This window comes from Cucurbita moschata, unplaced genomic scaffold, assembly GCF_002738365.1.
Source record: "Cucurbita moschata cultivar Rifu unplaced genomic scaffold, Cmos_1.0 Cmo_Scf00047, whole genome shotgun sequence".
Classification (NCBI taxonomy): domain Eukaryota; kingdom Viridiplantae; phylum Streptophyta; class Magnoliopsida; order Cucurbitales; family Cucurbitaceae; genus Cucurbita; species Cucurbita moschata.
This window is the reverse complement of record NW_019268563.1, coordinates 254,879-270,666: the sequence shown is the minus strand read 5'-3', so window position 1 is coordinate 270,666 and position 15,788 is coordinate 254,879. Positions and strand designations below refer to the sequence as shown.

The following is a 15,788-nucleotide window of genomic DNA, read 5'->3' as shown; positions in this document are numbered from 1 at the left end:
AAAAATGCCTCATAATGTACTTTAGGGGAGGTATGGTATCAGCTCTCCACCACCCATGGGTCTTATGGCCTAAGTGGCTACCATATGGCACATACGTGTGTCATAGTGAGGGAAAACGTTTCAAGACAAGTGTCTTGAGCGACTTCCTTTGAAATGAGTTTTTAAAAAACAGTATCAGGTGGCATCCCAGCCCATGTGTCGGAGGTTAGATTATGCACCAGTTATTCAGAACGAATGCCATAAATGGTCTAGCATGGACACAGGAGAGTCCAATGCCCAATGAGAACCTGGATGGATGGATGTTTAGGATATCCGGATGAGATGATCGACACATGGGTCAGTTCCCAACAAATGTGTCCGAGCAAGCCAAGATGGTCGAGCTATCCCGAGACATGGGATAGCACCACAATACATGGGTCATATGGTTGGGAACTGAGATTGCAATGAGATGTGACGTTGCATTGAGAGACCTTGGCCCCGAGTAGAGATAAGATCAAGTCAAATGACTTGGCCTAGTGTAAAGGCAAGTCGGTTGTGTCACAAACAATTGAACATGCACATGCAAGCAGCGTATGTGATTGAACAAGCTTGGATTCCACACAAGTGATGTTCGGTTGGCAAAAACAAACCTTAGCTAAGGTCCAACGAAACCACAAATGGCAAAATATGTAAATGGGGCTTGAATTCCCTTTAAGGCTTGTCGCAAATGTGTCAAAATCACAATGCTGCACAATTGAAGAAGTATGACCCATACCGACATCTCCATACTTGAACAATGACGCTAAGGAGCTCATATTGATTATAAACATAAGTATATAGCATTGCTACAATCAATTGACCCTTTTAGAAATAGTTTCAAAGACAGAAATGAGCATAAAGTTGAGGCAAATTTCAGAGTCAAAATCATGAAGAATTGTAAATTTCACATTTAAAAGAGGGCATTCTATGTTCATATTAATCTTACAAACTCGTATGTCTACATGCAAAGCAAAGGAAAGAGGATGAGCAACTCAACGAAAAACCAACAAATGATATACAACAAAACAATAGAAACAAAGCCTCCAAACACAACAATCTAACCTTGATCATCATGGCAGATTGCAGCCACGTCTTCTTTGGGCAAAGTTTCTCCCACATCATAAATTTAAACAGCCAACAACAAAGGCGTCTTCTTATACTTTCAATACTTCACTTTTCATCAGCTTGTTATTTTCTCCTCACCAATTACCTTCACTACTTCATCGTTTTGTTGTGCTGGCTCGGTACTGGTTTCCGTTGGAGCAGCGGGCTTCGAGTCGGTTTCTTTCGGTGTCTCCATCTCGGTCTTCTCGACATCAATGATATCTTCTTTTTTCTTCTCAGATGCTTTGGTCTCATCTGCTGCTGGTGTTGCTTCAACTAATGTCACTACTTCAGTTTCATCAGGTGGTGAAGGCAAGATTACTTTCTCCTCAGGAAGGGTCTCAGAAGTTGTGGGAACAACATCAGCGATCTGTATCCTTTCTGACTCGGTTTCAGGCGCATTTGGTTCGGCTTTATCTGTATGTTTTTCAGGCTCTACTACAGTTTGAGGCACCTTCGTCTCCGCTTCGTCGATATGTTTTTCGGTCTCGACAACCGTTTGAGGCACCTCTGTTTGGGGCTCTTCTATACACTTTTCAGTTTCTAGTTCAGTTTGAGGTGCCTTTATTTCCCCTGCTGGCTTCTCACATTCATTTGATTCACTCCCTTCTTTCTGCAGTATATTCAGATTTAGACTATAAGCAAAGAAAGTTTTAGCTGCCATAACATATTTTTCAAAACAAAATTGATCTGAGTAGATCAAACCAAACTTTGTGTCCCATATTTTGAAGCAGTTCAAACCGACAACTTCAAAGCACAGCTACAGCTAAGCTAGCTAACCATTTACGAACACACATCTCATTTATAATACAAAATCAATTTGGGCACCCACCAGTTGGCAATGCAAGATCATATTGATCAACAGTCATTTTCCAAGCAATGCACAAACAACAAACTATTAGGAGCGGTGTGAGATCCCACATTGGTTGGGGAGGAGAACGGAGTATTCTTTATAAGAGTGTGAAAACCTCTCCTTGGTATCCGCGTTTTAAAAACCTTGAGGGAAAGCTCGAAAAGAAAAGCCCAAAGAGGACAATATCTTCTAGCGGTGGGCTTAGGGTCGTTACAAGCAGAGACAATAAAAGTACGACCCATGGAAGGTCAGCTGATCCTAAGGCCAACTATCAACATAACCTACAGATCAATATTTACTCGAATCCAACTGTGTTTTTCTGGTTGCAGGAATGCATAACTAGGGCCCTGGGGACATGCCGTATCCGAACGTGCGGGTGAAAAATGCATCAACCCTTTTCCCATCAAGATCACATGGGAAGGAAAGAAACCTCTATAAGGTGCAGCCAAACAGGTAAGGTTCAATGAGCCATGAAACAGCCATAGAAGAAAGATGAGGAAAAAGGGGGGCCCCTCAAGGAAAGACACTTTTGTTTGTCACCAAACGAATGTGTTGTGGATTATGGAAGATTCTATGTATTGATTCTTTAGTGCAAAAGATTCGAACCTAAATTATCGAAGTCTCGGAACGTCCAATCAAACCAACAGAGTTCTTGAATCGAAAAGGAAACCATTGGAAATGAGGTGAAATTTTTCCTTGAAAGTTTGAATCTCTAAATTCTAGGATGCCGACAAGTCATAAATTACGAAGAAGTGGGCCATTTTGGAAAGTATAATTGCAATTATTTACATCGCTTTTTACCTTTGGGACGACTGTTCAGTTCGCTTTACGTCCAAAAGAGGATAAAGGTTTTTTTTCTGGAAAAGAGTAAACAAATCTGTTTGGTTCCCGATAAACCGCCGTGATTCGCGAATAAACTCCAGAGGCTCCGAATGAAAAAATGAAAAGGCTATAAAATATTCAATTCAGAAACAGAGAAACTCCAGGTATCAATAGCATATTCTTCATTTTCTTATACTTTTTCTCCCATTTCTTTCTCAAGAACCAAACAGCCGCAGAGTCCCCTAATTTCAAAATCAACCAGCACAATCCATTCAACGAACAACAAATAGCGAGAAAGAATTTCAACGATAAACAGAGAAAAAAAAGAACAACGATGAATTTCTCAAACAATATATTTAATTATACTCAACAAAAACAGCATCAGATTCTCAATAGACATTCAAAGAACGATTAGCAATCGATAATCGGAAGAAAATCGAAACAAAATCGAGGAAACTAAAATAGACGAAGATTGCGAAATACCTCTTTAAACAAGTTGCTAAGTGAGCGGGTTTTAACTCTCTGATCATCCGCCTTATTGTCGTCGTCATCAACAACAACTTCCTTGCCTTTATCGCTTTGGTTTCCCTCTCCGGCAACTTCCACCACCGGAACCTCAACGTTCTTCTCCGGTTGAACAGCGACTACAGCATCAACATCCTTGTTCTCCGGCTCAGGTGCCGGAGCCTTGCCGGCGTCAACCTTCGGCTTAGTCGCACAAGCTCCCATTTCTCCTCGGCTTGATTGGATCACCTATTTTCTCTCCAAGGAAGAAGAAGAAAAAGTTCAGAAAGAGAGATGGAGAGAAATTTGCGAGAGAATTTAGGATTTTATAAGGAATGAATTTGTTCGTGTTTTCCAACAATTTTTCTACTGCGAAACAGAGAGAGGAGAGGGGTTTTTTTTTAAAAAAAAATTTATTTATTTATTATTATTTAATTATGAAATTAAATTACAGCTAGGCATTGGCGTCATCTGAGCTGGCTATATCATTGTGGAGTTTCTTAATTCCAAGTCGTCCAATGTACACCTCAGCATATATTTTGTAAATAAATTAATCTGTGACCAACGATTTGTCACCCGACACCCGCTCTATTTTTTAAAATAAATAAATAAATTATATTAAAATTACAATTTTAGCCTTTTAATTTTTATATTTTTTTCACCTAATAAATCTTCAATATTTTGAAAATTTCATTAATTTACTTGTACAATTAAACTATTTATAAAGAATTTATATGTTAATTATTATCTTTAAGGGTCTTTGCGTGAGATCACATCGGAGAAACCATCAGAATCTCTGTTAGTATGACCCCTCTATGTTTTATGGTGATATGGTCATAATTAGGCATGTTGAAGCCTGGTGATATGACCCCCTTATGTTGCCATGGTGATATGGTCGGTCGCATAGGGTGATATGCCCAATAAAAGGAAGTTTAATAAAAGATAGGTTCCAATATCATTTTCTACTCCAACCGTGTGGTCACTTACTAGATATTTGTAATACTCAACATTTTTTAAGATATTTTATTTTCAAGTAAGAACAAAGATGAGTAAGACGATTAGCGACGTCTGTCGTGAAGCCATGGGATTAGGTTATGCAGTAGCTTGACTAGTTTTGTAAACACTTGACACTCAGACCAAATGGTGAAATTCTGTTTTCTTAGTCCTTCGATTGAGAATTTTTTATACGACCACACTTTTGATGGATCATATGAAGATCCAAAAAAGGTAGAACTAGGTAGCTATCATGTTCTCCAAGATCGAGTTGAGATTGTGATATCATCAATTGAAAATCTATGAAGACGACATCTTCAAGCAACAAAGGTCTCAACAAAGATACTATGAGTTTATGACGATGTCTTTCAGTTGGACAAACACACTCGTAGTCTTCTTAGGGTTAATAAACTAGGTGTTTAAGGAGTTCTTAGATACCTTCATAATCATATTTATGGACGATATCTAAGTATACTCCACGATAGATGAAGAGTAAGAGATGCACCTCAAGAAAGTCTTAACAACCCCGAGGAGAATTAAATTGTATGTCATGTTCTCCAAGTGCAAGTTTTGACTCCAACAAGTGACATTCCTTGGCCACATAGTTTCATAAGATAAGGTCTCGATGGTCCCAACTAAGGTCGAGGCAGTAACCAAGTGGTCTCGTCGTACTACTATTACAAAGATACAATTTTTTCTGGAATTGGTTGGACACTACAACGTTTCGCGCAAGACGTTTCTAAGGTAGCCACCCATATGACGCAGTTGACACAAAAAGGGATAATTCATATGAATAGAACTTTCTAGAGCTCAAACGAAGATTGGTCACAACCTCGGTGCTTACAATCTATGAAGGAAAAGGGGATTCATGGGTTACAGTGATACCTTGAAGATGGGCATATCTATCTTCCTAGCTAATGGATTACGAACGTAACCATCCCACACATGACCTAGAGTTAGCGACAATATTCATTGCATTTAAATTATAGAGACATTATATATGTACAGTGAGAGGACTCAGATGTTCACTGAACACGAATATTGAGATACCTCTTAACTCATAAGGAGTTGAGCATGAGACAACGTAGATGGCTTGAGTTGGAGAAAGACTAATGATGTGGACATCTACCGCCATCTCATAATGACAAATGTAGTTATTGATGCTTGAGTAGTAAGCTCAGCTGTTTATATAAATTATCAATAGGGGGATTCCAACCTCGTCAAGTTCATTAGTCGATTGAAAAATGGAACCAGTGCATAGAGTTTTGGGAGGTCAAAGACAAGATTATACAAGAGGCCCACTACTCGTCAATTTCAATATATCATAATCTGAAGTATTTCTTTGGTGACGTTAGTGATGAAAGACATAGTAGACTATATTAGTAAGTATATGGTGTGCTAGCTAGTAAAAGCATCGAGGCAAAGACCAATAGGGTTAGTGCAGCCATTGAGTGTGCCCCAGTGGAAATGGAAGAAGATTTTCATGTAGTTCATAGTAGATCTGTTTAGAAATCTCCATTCGGCACAGTTCTACACGATAGAGATAGTGAGGCTGCTTCATAGAGTACCTATAAGAATCATTTCAAACAGAGATTCTCGATTTACCTCCAACTTTTGGAAGAGTTTGCAGAAGGAAATGTGGTCTGGTTGGATTCCGGTGCAACCTGACGGGCATAATGTTGAATCAAACCATAGAAAACATGTTTTGAGCTTGTGCCCTCGATTTTAGAGGGAATTGGAACAACCACTCACATTAAATAGAATTTGCCTATACCAAATAGTTATTAGACTGACATGTCACAAATCAAAGTGTTGTATAGAAGGAAGTGTCGATCACCAGCCTATTGGAGGAGGAAGTTGAATAACGTCCACTTTTAGGAATGAAGTTGGTCCAAACCAAAAACGATGTCGTCTATAAGATAAGGGCAAGCGTAGAGCTGACATAAAACTACGCACACGAGAAGCAGAGATTTATAATCGGGAAGAAAAAAAAAAAGAAATTAAGTTAATAAAATGGCATTAGATTGGTTCATTTCATAATTACTAAAATTAAAAAGGGTCAAAACTCAAATGGCTTTTGATTGCTAAAATAAGATTGCAAAAACATTAATTTGAATGATTGGAAATCACTATAATTAATTAATTTTATTTATTTGTCTTTTTCCCTAACATTATCACTTATCAACAATTAAAGATTTAAATGCAATAATAGAGACACACAAAATAGTATCTAATAATGACCTAACTTTTTTTTTTTTTTTTTCAAATAATCTTTTAAATATCTAATAATATTTTATAAGAAAAACACTCGTATCTTAGTTTCTTATATAATTATTTTCGTTTCCGTAGGTTAAATGGACATCTTTACTTGAATCACTTTTAAAAAAAACAATTAATGGAACGATATTATTCACTTTCAGCATCAGTTCTCACGATTTTCCCGAAAGATCTCGTACGAATAGAGGTAGTGCGTGATCTTCTCCATAGTTAGTCAACGTGGGTCTTCAAGAATCCTTAATAGAAATAACAAGAAAGTTTACCGAAGTAGCCATCTTTAACCGAGCGCATAATAGTTTATTGATTATACGTTATTACACGAAAGATGAACGAGGTCAATTCGTAGATATCTATTCTCAGTCAAAAACCTCATTTTATATCATCAAAATTCAAGCATTCAACTATGAACAAAATAAAAATCAATAGCGGATATTGTTGAAAGTCAAATAAATTATATATATATATATATATATAGATAGATAGATATCACAATATAAAAGGGGAAATGTTCATATCAATTTTAAAAATGTATTTTGTAAAACAAGTTGCCAAACATCACCCATAAACAACTTTGTTTCTAAAACTTGGGTAATTTTCGATCAAGGATTAAAATATTTGATGAACTCTAGGGTTTTTTGTTTAATCTTTTTGGAGATGAGGCATTAATTAATTTGTAGTTCATGTTTTAAATTAATTTTAATTGTTTTGTATTATGTTATTTATTTATAATCTAAGGCTAAATTTTAAAAAATATATTATTAATTTTTTCATTTTTTTAAATTTAAATAATTAATTTCGATTAGAAATCGTTAATATTTTATTTTTAAACTTTTAAAAGGTTTCAAACGTACCATTTTTTTTTTTTTACTTCAAAAAAATTATTACCGTTAATACGTTGATAGAACTGTTAGTACCACATTTTAAAAAAACTCATGAACTTTTAAAAATAACGTTACAAAGTTTACAAAACCTATAAAACGTAGATTGACAAAAAAATTTATTTTTTATTTTTATCGATATTAATGATGTTAATGCTACCTTTAAATTTTCTTGAGTATTTTTTTTAAATATATACTAATTTTTGAAACACTATTAAAAATTCAAAGATATTTTTTAAACAAAATATTATTAATTTTGATCCGAAACTGATAGTAAATGCATTTTTTACTGTTTTTTTTTTAATTTAAGGGTACTATCGATATTTAACCTTGTTTTTAATTACTTTATATTATTTCAACTAATCTCAACTTAATCCTTAAACATTAATTAAATTTAAAATTTGGTTTTCATTCTTTTAATAAATATTAAATTTAATTATTCGAAATTAATTAAATACATAATAATAATTTTTCAGGTAAGAAAAGCACTTGTTATATATTTAAAACATAAACACTAAAATAATATTGAGATTAAAATAATTTTAAATTAAATATTAATGTTTGATAAAATAATGATGAGTTGGTTCCTTTGAATTGAGGTGGAAGGGTTGATAATGAGGTCGTGCCTCCCATTATTATTACTATTAATCATTAGTGTTTCACAACTAAACCCCATTTATAACATCTTTCTAACTTTATTCAATAATATATTCCATATCTACCCGGGTTTGATCCGAAACATCTTTTAGATTAACCTGAAACTAATTTTCTGTTGATTGAGTTGGTAACCCGAGCAATCGGAATAGAGTTCACAATCCAACTCAACCCGACCAAACTCCCTATTTTCAGATTAAATTAGATTGAACCATGTATATAGAAGTATTACATATCTAATCCCGGACTGGAAAGCTAGTAATGACCATGTCATGATGTTTTTAAATGATAAGTCTCGTCATATTGCATATGTTTGCATTTTTCGACCCCCACAGTGGGGTTACTTACTGGGTATTTCTTAAAATATTCAAGACACGTGCTAGTCTTATCTTTCAGATGAAGGTAAGACACTCATGTACGGATGACAGCATCACGATGAAGGTGATGGGACCAATGTTAAGGTAGTTACATTATTTTATTATTTTCTTTGTTTTATTTAAATTTTATATTATTTATTTTTCGCTGTTTTGTTTTAAAGCTTTTATTAGGAACGTTTAAATCTCTGACACCGTTTACTTGATTTCTAAAGTGATTTTTCTGAGCATAATAGACATGTCACGCACGTAATGGCGACCTATTCTATTTTAGAACGCGTAAATTCCATTAATCTTTAGCTTTTTAATCGAAACATAATAAAAATTATTCATACAAGAAAAACCTCAATGTGGAAAAAGAGTTTGAGAGTGAAAACGGTTACGAAAGACCAACGTGAGTCGTTTCAGCACGTTCTGTTCTCACTCACATATTTTTCAAGACAAGAATAAAGTTATTACGAATATTCTCGAGATTATAAATTATAAATAAAGAGAGATTTTAAAACTAATATTAAATTCTTGGAAACATATATACTAACATTAACTAATAAAATATATATTACCAAACATATAACTATTTTAAATCCAAAATAATATTCAAAACATCCCATGCACATTATATTTAATAATGCATCTTAAGTTCCACAACAAATATATATATATAATATATATATATACTATACATTAATTTCAATAATCTAACTTCATGCTTCCATTTAATGATCATAATCTAATGACATGCTTCCAACCATTTATATTTTGACCATTTCATACAGCTAAGTCTTAGCTTATTTTAAGGTTAAATAATATTTATAGAATTTCTTTTAATTAATACTTAGATTATTTTTTCGGATCTTCCATTATCATCAATTTCTCGAATCGTCTTTTTCAATTCCTTCATGATCGCCACCATTTTTTACATACATAATTATTCATTTCTTCGTAAACTTTATTGTTGCATTATGAATGCTTTCACCGTTCGCTTGATCATCTAATTTTTTGAAAATGAGCATTTTTTATTCCCAATAAAAAAAATAATTGGTACAATAATTAATCCTATAAATTATATTTTAAAATTTAAATATAGTACTTGAAATGAGATAATTTTTTAAATCTTATATAATTATAATAAATTATCCTTTCAAATAGTAAAAAGGAACTTATGTTTAAAATAATTATTACAATAGAATATTTAGTTAATTTACTTAGTAGTTCATTATTATTAATTATAAATTTAATTTGAATCCATTAATAATATTTTAAAATTATGATATATCATGTAACCGCTCATGACGGTGAAGATTGTCTTTTTTGGATGAATTGTATGTTGTATGAATACCACTTTCTTTGCGACTCACCTACCAATTATTTATTGTAATATGTTATGTGATATGAATTTTCTATGTTGCAAGCACTTCGGGTATATTGATGTATGTATGATATGATACCAGGTTCACATTATGTCTTATTGACACTTGACGAGTCATGTATGACAAGAATGAATAGTTAGTCATGCACATGTATGTGTGTCTCATAGGAAGGTTATGTCATAAAAAGTACAGTCTCATATGCATCATAACTATGTACCGTGATTTAAAAATGTAGGATCTAATACATGTTGTATATCACGAGCACGAGATACTTTTCTAGTATGTTTCATATGAATACATATACCATCATATGATATGCATTCCTTTCTTTTTGTTGGTTTCCAGCAACATGAACATGTACTAGCCTATAGTCAAGCCTAGAAGGTACGTGTACAAACTCGCCTAGTGGGTTAATGTTTGCATGTGTAAGCCATGTGTAGAGAAATACTACCCATAAAAGAAAGTAGAGTCCAATGAATAGTCACAAAAAGCAGGTGAACCATCATGACATGTGATTGCATGTTCAAACTCCAACAATGGGGTCACTTATGGAATATTTTTAAATGCTCAACCATGTTAAACCATGTTTAACATTTTTTTTCGTAAAGGCAAGACTCTCATGTACTGATGACAACATTGCATTTAAATTGTAGCCCTTAAATTAGGGTAAAACAATTGCATTTCTTTTTTTAACACCGAAAGGAGAAGTTTTCTTGTATTCCATTATGTTATCTTACACGTAGTAGCACTTGCGTGACTATGACCTCAATAGCTCCTCACAAATTCAACATCGACAATATACCTCGACCATAAGCACAAGCCACAGATTGCGGCATCCTAGCATAAGAGTAGCCGCACAACAGCAGCGTTCGCTCCAATTACAACTCTAGTTAGTGATGAACTTTCAATCAATATTTTGACACTCAATCCACAACATTCAAATATAATCTACTATTATTTTGAGTACCATTTCATTCCAATGTTGTATATATGAGATTGAGCAATTGCAGTCACTATCCATTAGATAATCAAGCTCTCAAGGTGAGTTTGTTTCAAGTCAAGGATTCATGATGTTCTAATATTTCAGGAGTACACATAACTTTGGGAGTTCTAAATTGAAACTTTGAATTTATTTAGAGCAAAGATCCAAGCCACATTAAGATTCATTGTGTGATGACTCATTCTAGTCACTTTAGAAAGTTGGGTTTTGGCCCTCAAAATTTTCGTTAAGAAGCAATTTTTGTAATCAGTCTCAAGTCCACCGCTAGCAGATACGGTCTTTTTTGGACTTTTCTTTTCAAGCTTTTCCTCAAAGTTTTTTTAAACGTGTCTGCTATAAAGATGTTTCTGCACCCTTATAAATAATGCTTCGAACCCCTCTCCAATAAATGAGGAAACTCACGATCCATCCCCTTCAATGCCCAGTGTACACATCCTTTAGGGGCTCAATGTCGTCACTGGTACATCGCCCAGTATCTGGCTCTAATACCATTTGTAACAAACCAAGGTCACTACTAGCAAATACTGTCCTATTTGAGCTTTCCCTTTTGAGGTTCACCTCAGGATTTTTAAAACGGTCTGCTAGGGAGAGGTCTCTACACTCTTATAAAGAATGTTTCGTTCTCCTCTCCAATCAATGTAGGATCTCACAAACCACCCCTCTTTAGCGTATAGCATCCTCGCTAGCACTCGTTCCCCAGTTCAATCGACGTGAGATGTCGTAATTTCAAACTAAAGAATAACTTCACTAAATCTCTAAAGCTTTTTTGGAGTAAATTTATAATATCCTTTTCAAATTAGTAAAGAATAGCAGAAGGTCAATGTCAATCAACAACTAAACCCATTGGATTAGTGATATTTAATGATTACATTTCCAACACATGAGAGATGCAAAATGTTAAAAGGTTTTATTACTTTTCAGCTCCTTTCCCTTCCCACGAGTACTATAATTAGCACCATTCCCATTCTAAATTCTCTCTTAAAAGAGCAAACAAAAAGAGGAGAAACAAAAGGAGGATGAATAGAAGCTTTTGCATTATCATTAAACAGCCTACTACAGCATTTTACCAGCAAAATAATGCAGGTTTTTTGTTTATTGATACAGAGACAAACAAACACTTTTCAACTTTTGCACACAATAAACAATTCTATCTCTCTCTAGCTTACAAGTATCATCATCTATGCAAGAAACAAAGAAAGATATACAATCATATATATATATATATATAGACAGAGATTTGAAGGATCTGACCTTTTTAACACGATGCAAGAGGCGAGACCATTTGAGCCATTTGATCTTGCTGTTCATCTGTTTTTCAGCTGCCTACTTCCACTTGATTGCTGTTGTTGTCGGCTACAATGTAATAATATTCGTCTTCGTCATTGTTATCGTCTTCGTCTTCTTGGTTCTGATCCGCATTCTCAGCTTTGCCGTCGTCTGTTGCTGATTCGGGTTGGTGGCTTTCTTCTTGGCTGCCCATCATGTGCATCAATAGTTCCTCGGGTTTCAGTTCGTGATTCGGATGATTGTCGACGACTTTCTTGGATTTCTGTTTGTACAATGCGTCGAGCTGCTGGAAATACGAACATGTCTTCGAGTCCTCGGGTCGCTTTTTGTTGCTTTCCTTTACTTTCTTGAAGTATTTGTTGATGTTCTCCCATTTCTCTTTACACCTCTTTGCATTTCTATCATACCCAAGTTTCTTCATGGCCAATGATATTTCCTCCCAAAGAGGACCTTTAGGGCCATTTTCTTGGTACTTCATCTGCAGGCTAGTCTTAAGCTGAATCAGAGCATCGATCTCGTCTTTCGGCCATCGAGACGAGCTAATCTGATTCGAATTACCATCGTTTCCGTTCTCTCGAGTACTTGTATTTCTGTCAACATTACCATCATCTTCCCTGCCAGTCAAATTCTCCATCAGAATCAAGCTTTCGGGAAACTGCACCGTGCCGACCTGTTCCGAAAACGCCTTCAAGAATGAAAGAACAGCTGCATCCTTTGCAGCTGCAATGGATCTCTGGTGATTAAAACGCTCTCGCTCGTTCTTGATGCGAGCTAATTCTTGCATCTTCCATTCTTCTTCCCTAGCTAACCTCTCTTCTTCACATTTCTCCAAAGCCTCCACAAGCTTCTTTTGCAATTTCTCCTGTTTTTCAATCACCTCCTTCATTAACCTCCCAAAAAACTCCACGAACTTCCTCTTCTTCTTCTTCTTCCTCATCGTCCCACCCGACTCCTTACTCGAGCAAGATGTGGTCGACATCGATATCAAAGTGGTGGTAGTTTCAACGAAATTCGAATCCGGGTTTACTATGGAACATGGAATTGCATTATGAACAATTTTGTTTGGGATTTCTTCCTTTGAATCAGCTTGAGAGGGAAGCAATGGATGATTATCTAGAGCTTCTAATTGCTCAAAATACCTATAATTTTTTCCATTCTGTTTGCCTGATCTGCCATCTTTAGTCCTTTTGTGATACTTATAAATGTTCTCAAACTTCTCTTTGCACTTCTTCGCACTTCTATTATACCCAAGCTCAGCTAATTTCCTAACCAACAAACATAATGGTATGAATCCAACCACTAATCAATGGCATGTACCCGAAGGAGCAATAATAAGAAGTAAGGCAAAGTAGATTTAAGTATCAAATCAAGAAAAGAATGGAATGACAATAAATACAAAAACCTTGTGTTTTCTTTAAACCGTTATTCTTTTCCAAACCTTTCTTTAGGTTTGATGTTAAATCGATTCATTGGATCAATTTTGATCAAGCTAATTCTGTAGCGAGTCGTCTTGGTATCTAAGAGATATCTAAGAGTGACCATCATAAATTCCAAGTTTGATCTAAGAGTTTTTCATCCGTTAAGTTGGTTTTACTTGTGAAAGTTTGCAAGGATCCAAGCAGCCCTTATCACATAAGATTCAGTTTCAAAACTCCATAGCTTCGATTCAGAACATTCAATTTAGGGAACAACAGATTCCAAACCAGAAGAGCATAGAACATCACAAGTTAATCAGAAGAACGAAACAATTTTCCAGGAAAATCAATGAACAAAAGTAAGAATCCAATCCAAATTCCAAGCAAATAGAGAGTGATCAACAATTGGAACAGTTCGCATCCAAATTCAATCCAAATTCCAAACAGAAGTAAGAATCCAATCCAAATTCCAAACAGTTCCAAGCAAATAGAGAGTAATCAACAAATAGAAAATCTTCGAATCCGAACTAACCTGGATACTTCTTCCCAAAGAGGAGCTTTAATGCTCGAATCCCTAAACGCAGAGTCCATTCTAGACCGCACCTTCAGTAACGCCATAGTCTCCTCTCGCGGCCACCGATTACCGGCCCAATTCCGGTCAGCCTCCTCCTCAGAGGCACGGCTCACGACGGCGGTAGAAATTTCCGGTGAAGGCGAAATTTCGCGCATCAGTTATAGGGATTTTACAGCTTCCGGAGAAGAGAAAAGAAATTGAAGTGTGAAGGGAGGGATGAAAAGTAAGAAACGTAAATAAAAATTGTAGGGCTCTGTGAAGGCATCGGTAAAGCGTAAATTCGAGGAAGAGAAGGATTTTAAGCTATGGGATTCCATAGCTCACTCTTACCTTCAAGCTTCGCATCCGCCATTTTTTTTTTCATCCTTACCTTACAATTTCATAATTTATAACGCTAACTAAAATTTTTTAAAAAATTAAAAAAAAATATATATTTTTTCATTAATATATTAGCTTTAATTATTGTTGTTTTTTTTTTTTATCTGTTTTGGAAAGAGATAATAAATTATTTAAAATCAAAATGAAAAAAAAAATATATATATATATATAGTGGATAAATATGATTTTTTAAAAAATAATTATATATATAAAAAAAAAAAAAAGATAAAGGATAATAATTTAAATTGATTGGTTATAATTGTCCTGTTGACTATTGCTGCAAAGAATCTAAAATCACCCACCTGTGACTTTGGGTCAAAATCATGAAATTAAATACGGATAATGATGCAAATCTTATCAATATTCCCCCAAATATAATTAATTCTTAAAATAAAAACAATGTAATAAGGATTTAAGCCGCTAGTATTTTACCATTTTAATTAGATATATATTATTTTTATATTTTCAATTTTATATCTATTAAATTTTTTATTTTAATTAAATTAATAAATTTTTTAACTTATAAATAAATAAAGTAGGCAAGCTAATTTTACTATTTTGAGGAGGCGATGACATAGAGGAATGTTGACAATGATGAGGGTAAAATGGGAAATCTGATATCTTTATAATGTGATTGGATGGTCAAAAGTCAACAAAAACTTATCCATTCAAATTGGTAAGAATTGGCTGCGGTAGAATTTTCCCTTTTTATTATTATTATTATTTTATTACTATTTTTATTGAGTGATGGGCCCCACGCAGCCGATCTTTCGCTTTTCCGGCGTTCGTGTTTTCCCACAAGATACGGCTCTCATTATAATACGACTTTACCCTTTTACCCTCTTTATTTTTTAAAAAAAAAAACAATCTCTTTTTTTTTTTTTTTCCTTTTTCTTTTTAAACAATTGATAGATTAAATTTAAATTTTTGAAAATTAATTATTGTATTTTTTAAAATGTGAAATACTAGCAAAAAGTGACAAACGATGCAATAGGAAAGAGATCTCACGTTAATTAATTAGGAAGAATTTCGGCTTAGGCCGACCAAGTAAATGGTCTTACTATAGGATAGGTTAGAAATTGTCTGAATTACAATTTATGATTGTTTGAGATGATGTAAGATAATGCATGCGATATTTATGTTTATGATGTATGACCTGCATCGTATGATATTGTACGCTAGTTATGTATGATGTATGAACTATGATGTTGTATGAGCTATGATGTTGTATGAGTCATGACGATGTATGAGCTATGATGATGTATGAGTTATGATGTATGAGCTATG

The 15,788-nt window shown here is 34.4% G+C and overlaps 2 protein-coding genes across 4 annotated transcripts; both read right to left on the bottom strand.

The window, feature by feature from the left end:
• Positions 1-897: 897 nt before the first annotated feature.
• On the bottom strand, positions 898-3,695 carry LOC111434881 (brain acid soluble protein 1 homolog). 2 transcript variants are annotated; one of them, XM_023072206.1, is made up of 3 exons: positions 3,281-3,695; positions 1,631-1,735; positions 898-1,576 (listed from the first exon to the last, which is right to left on the bottom strand). In XM_023072206.1, exons 1-3 carry the CDS (start codon positions 3,524-3,526, stop codon positions 1,199-1,201), a joined length of 729 nt encoding a protein of 242 aa, XP_022927974.1. In that variant the 5' UTR covers positions 3,527-3,695; the 3' UTR covers positions 898-1,198. The 2 variants fall into 2 exon arrangements, with proteins under 2 accessions (XP_022927974.1, XP_022927972.1); XM_023072204.1 differs by having other exon boundaries at positions 898-1,735.
• Positions 3,696-11,858: 8,163 nt separating this feature from the next.
• Positions 11,859-14,530, bottom strand: LOC111434976 (trihelix transcription factor GT-2-like). Of its 2 annotated transcripts, none has more exons than XM_023072318.1 (3): positions 14,454-14,530; positions 14,082-14,298; positions 11,859-13,399 (listed from the first exon to the last, which is right to left on the bottom strand). In XM_023072318.1, exons 2-3 carry the CDS (start codon positions 14,276-14,278, stop codon positions 12,163-12,165), a joined length of 1,434 nt encoding a protein of 477 aa, XP_022928086.1. In that variant the 5' UTR covers positions 14,279-14,298; positions 14,454-14,530; the 3' UTR covers positions 11,859-12,162. The 2 variants fall into 2 exon arrangements, with proteins under 2 accessions (XP_022928086.1, XP_022928085.1); XM_023072317.1 differs by lacking the exon at positions 14,454-14,530 and adding an exon at positions 14,422-14,437 and having other exon boundaries at positions 14,082-14,368.
• Between the last annotated feature and the right edge of the window lie 1,258 nt (positions 14,531-15,788).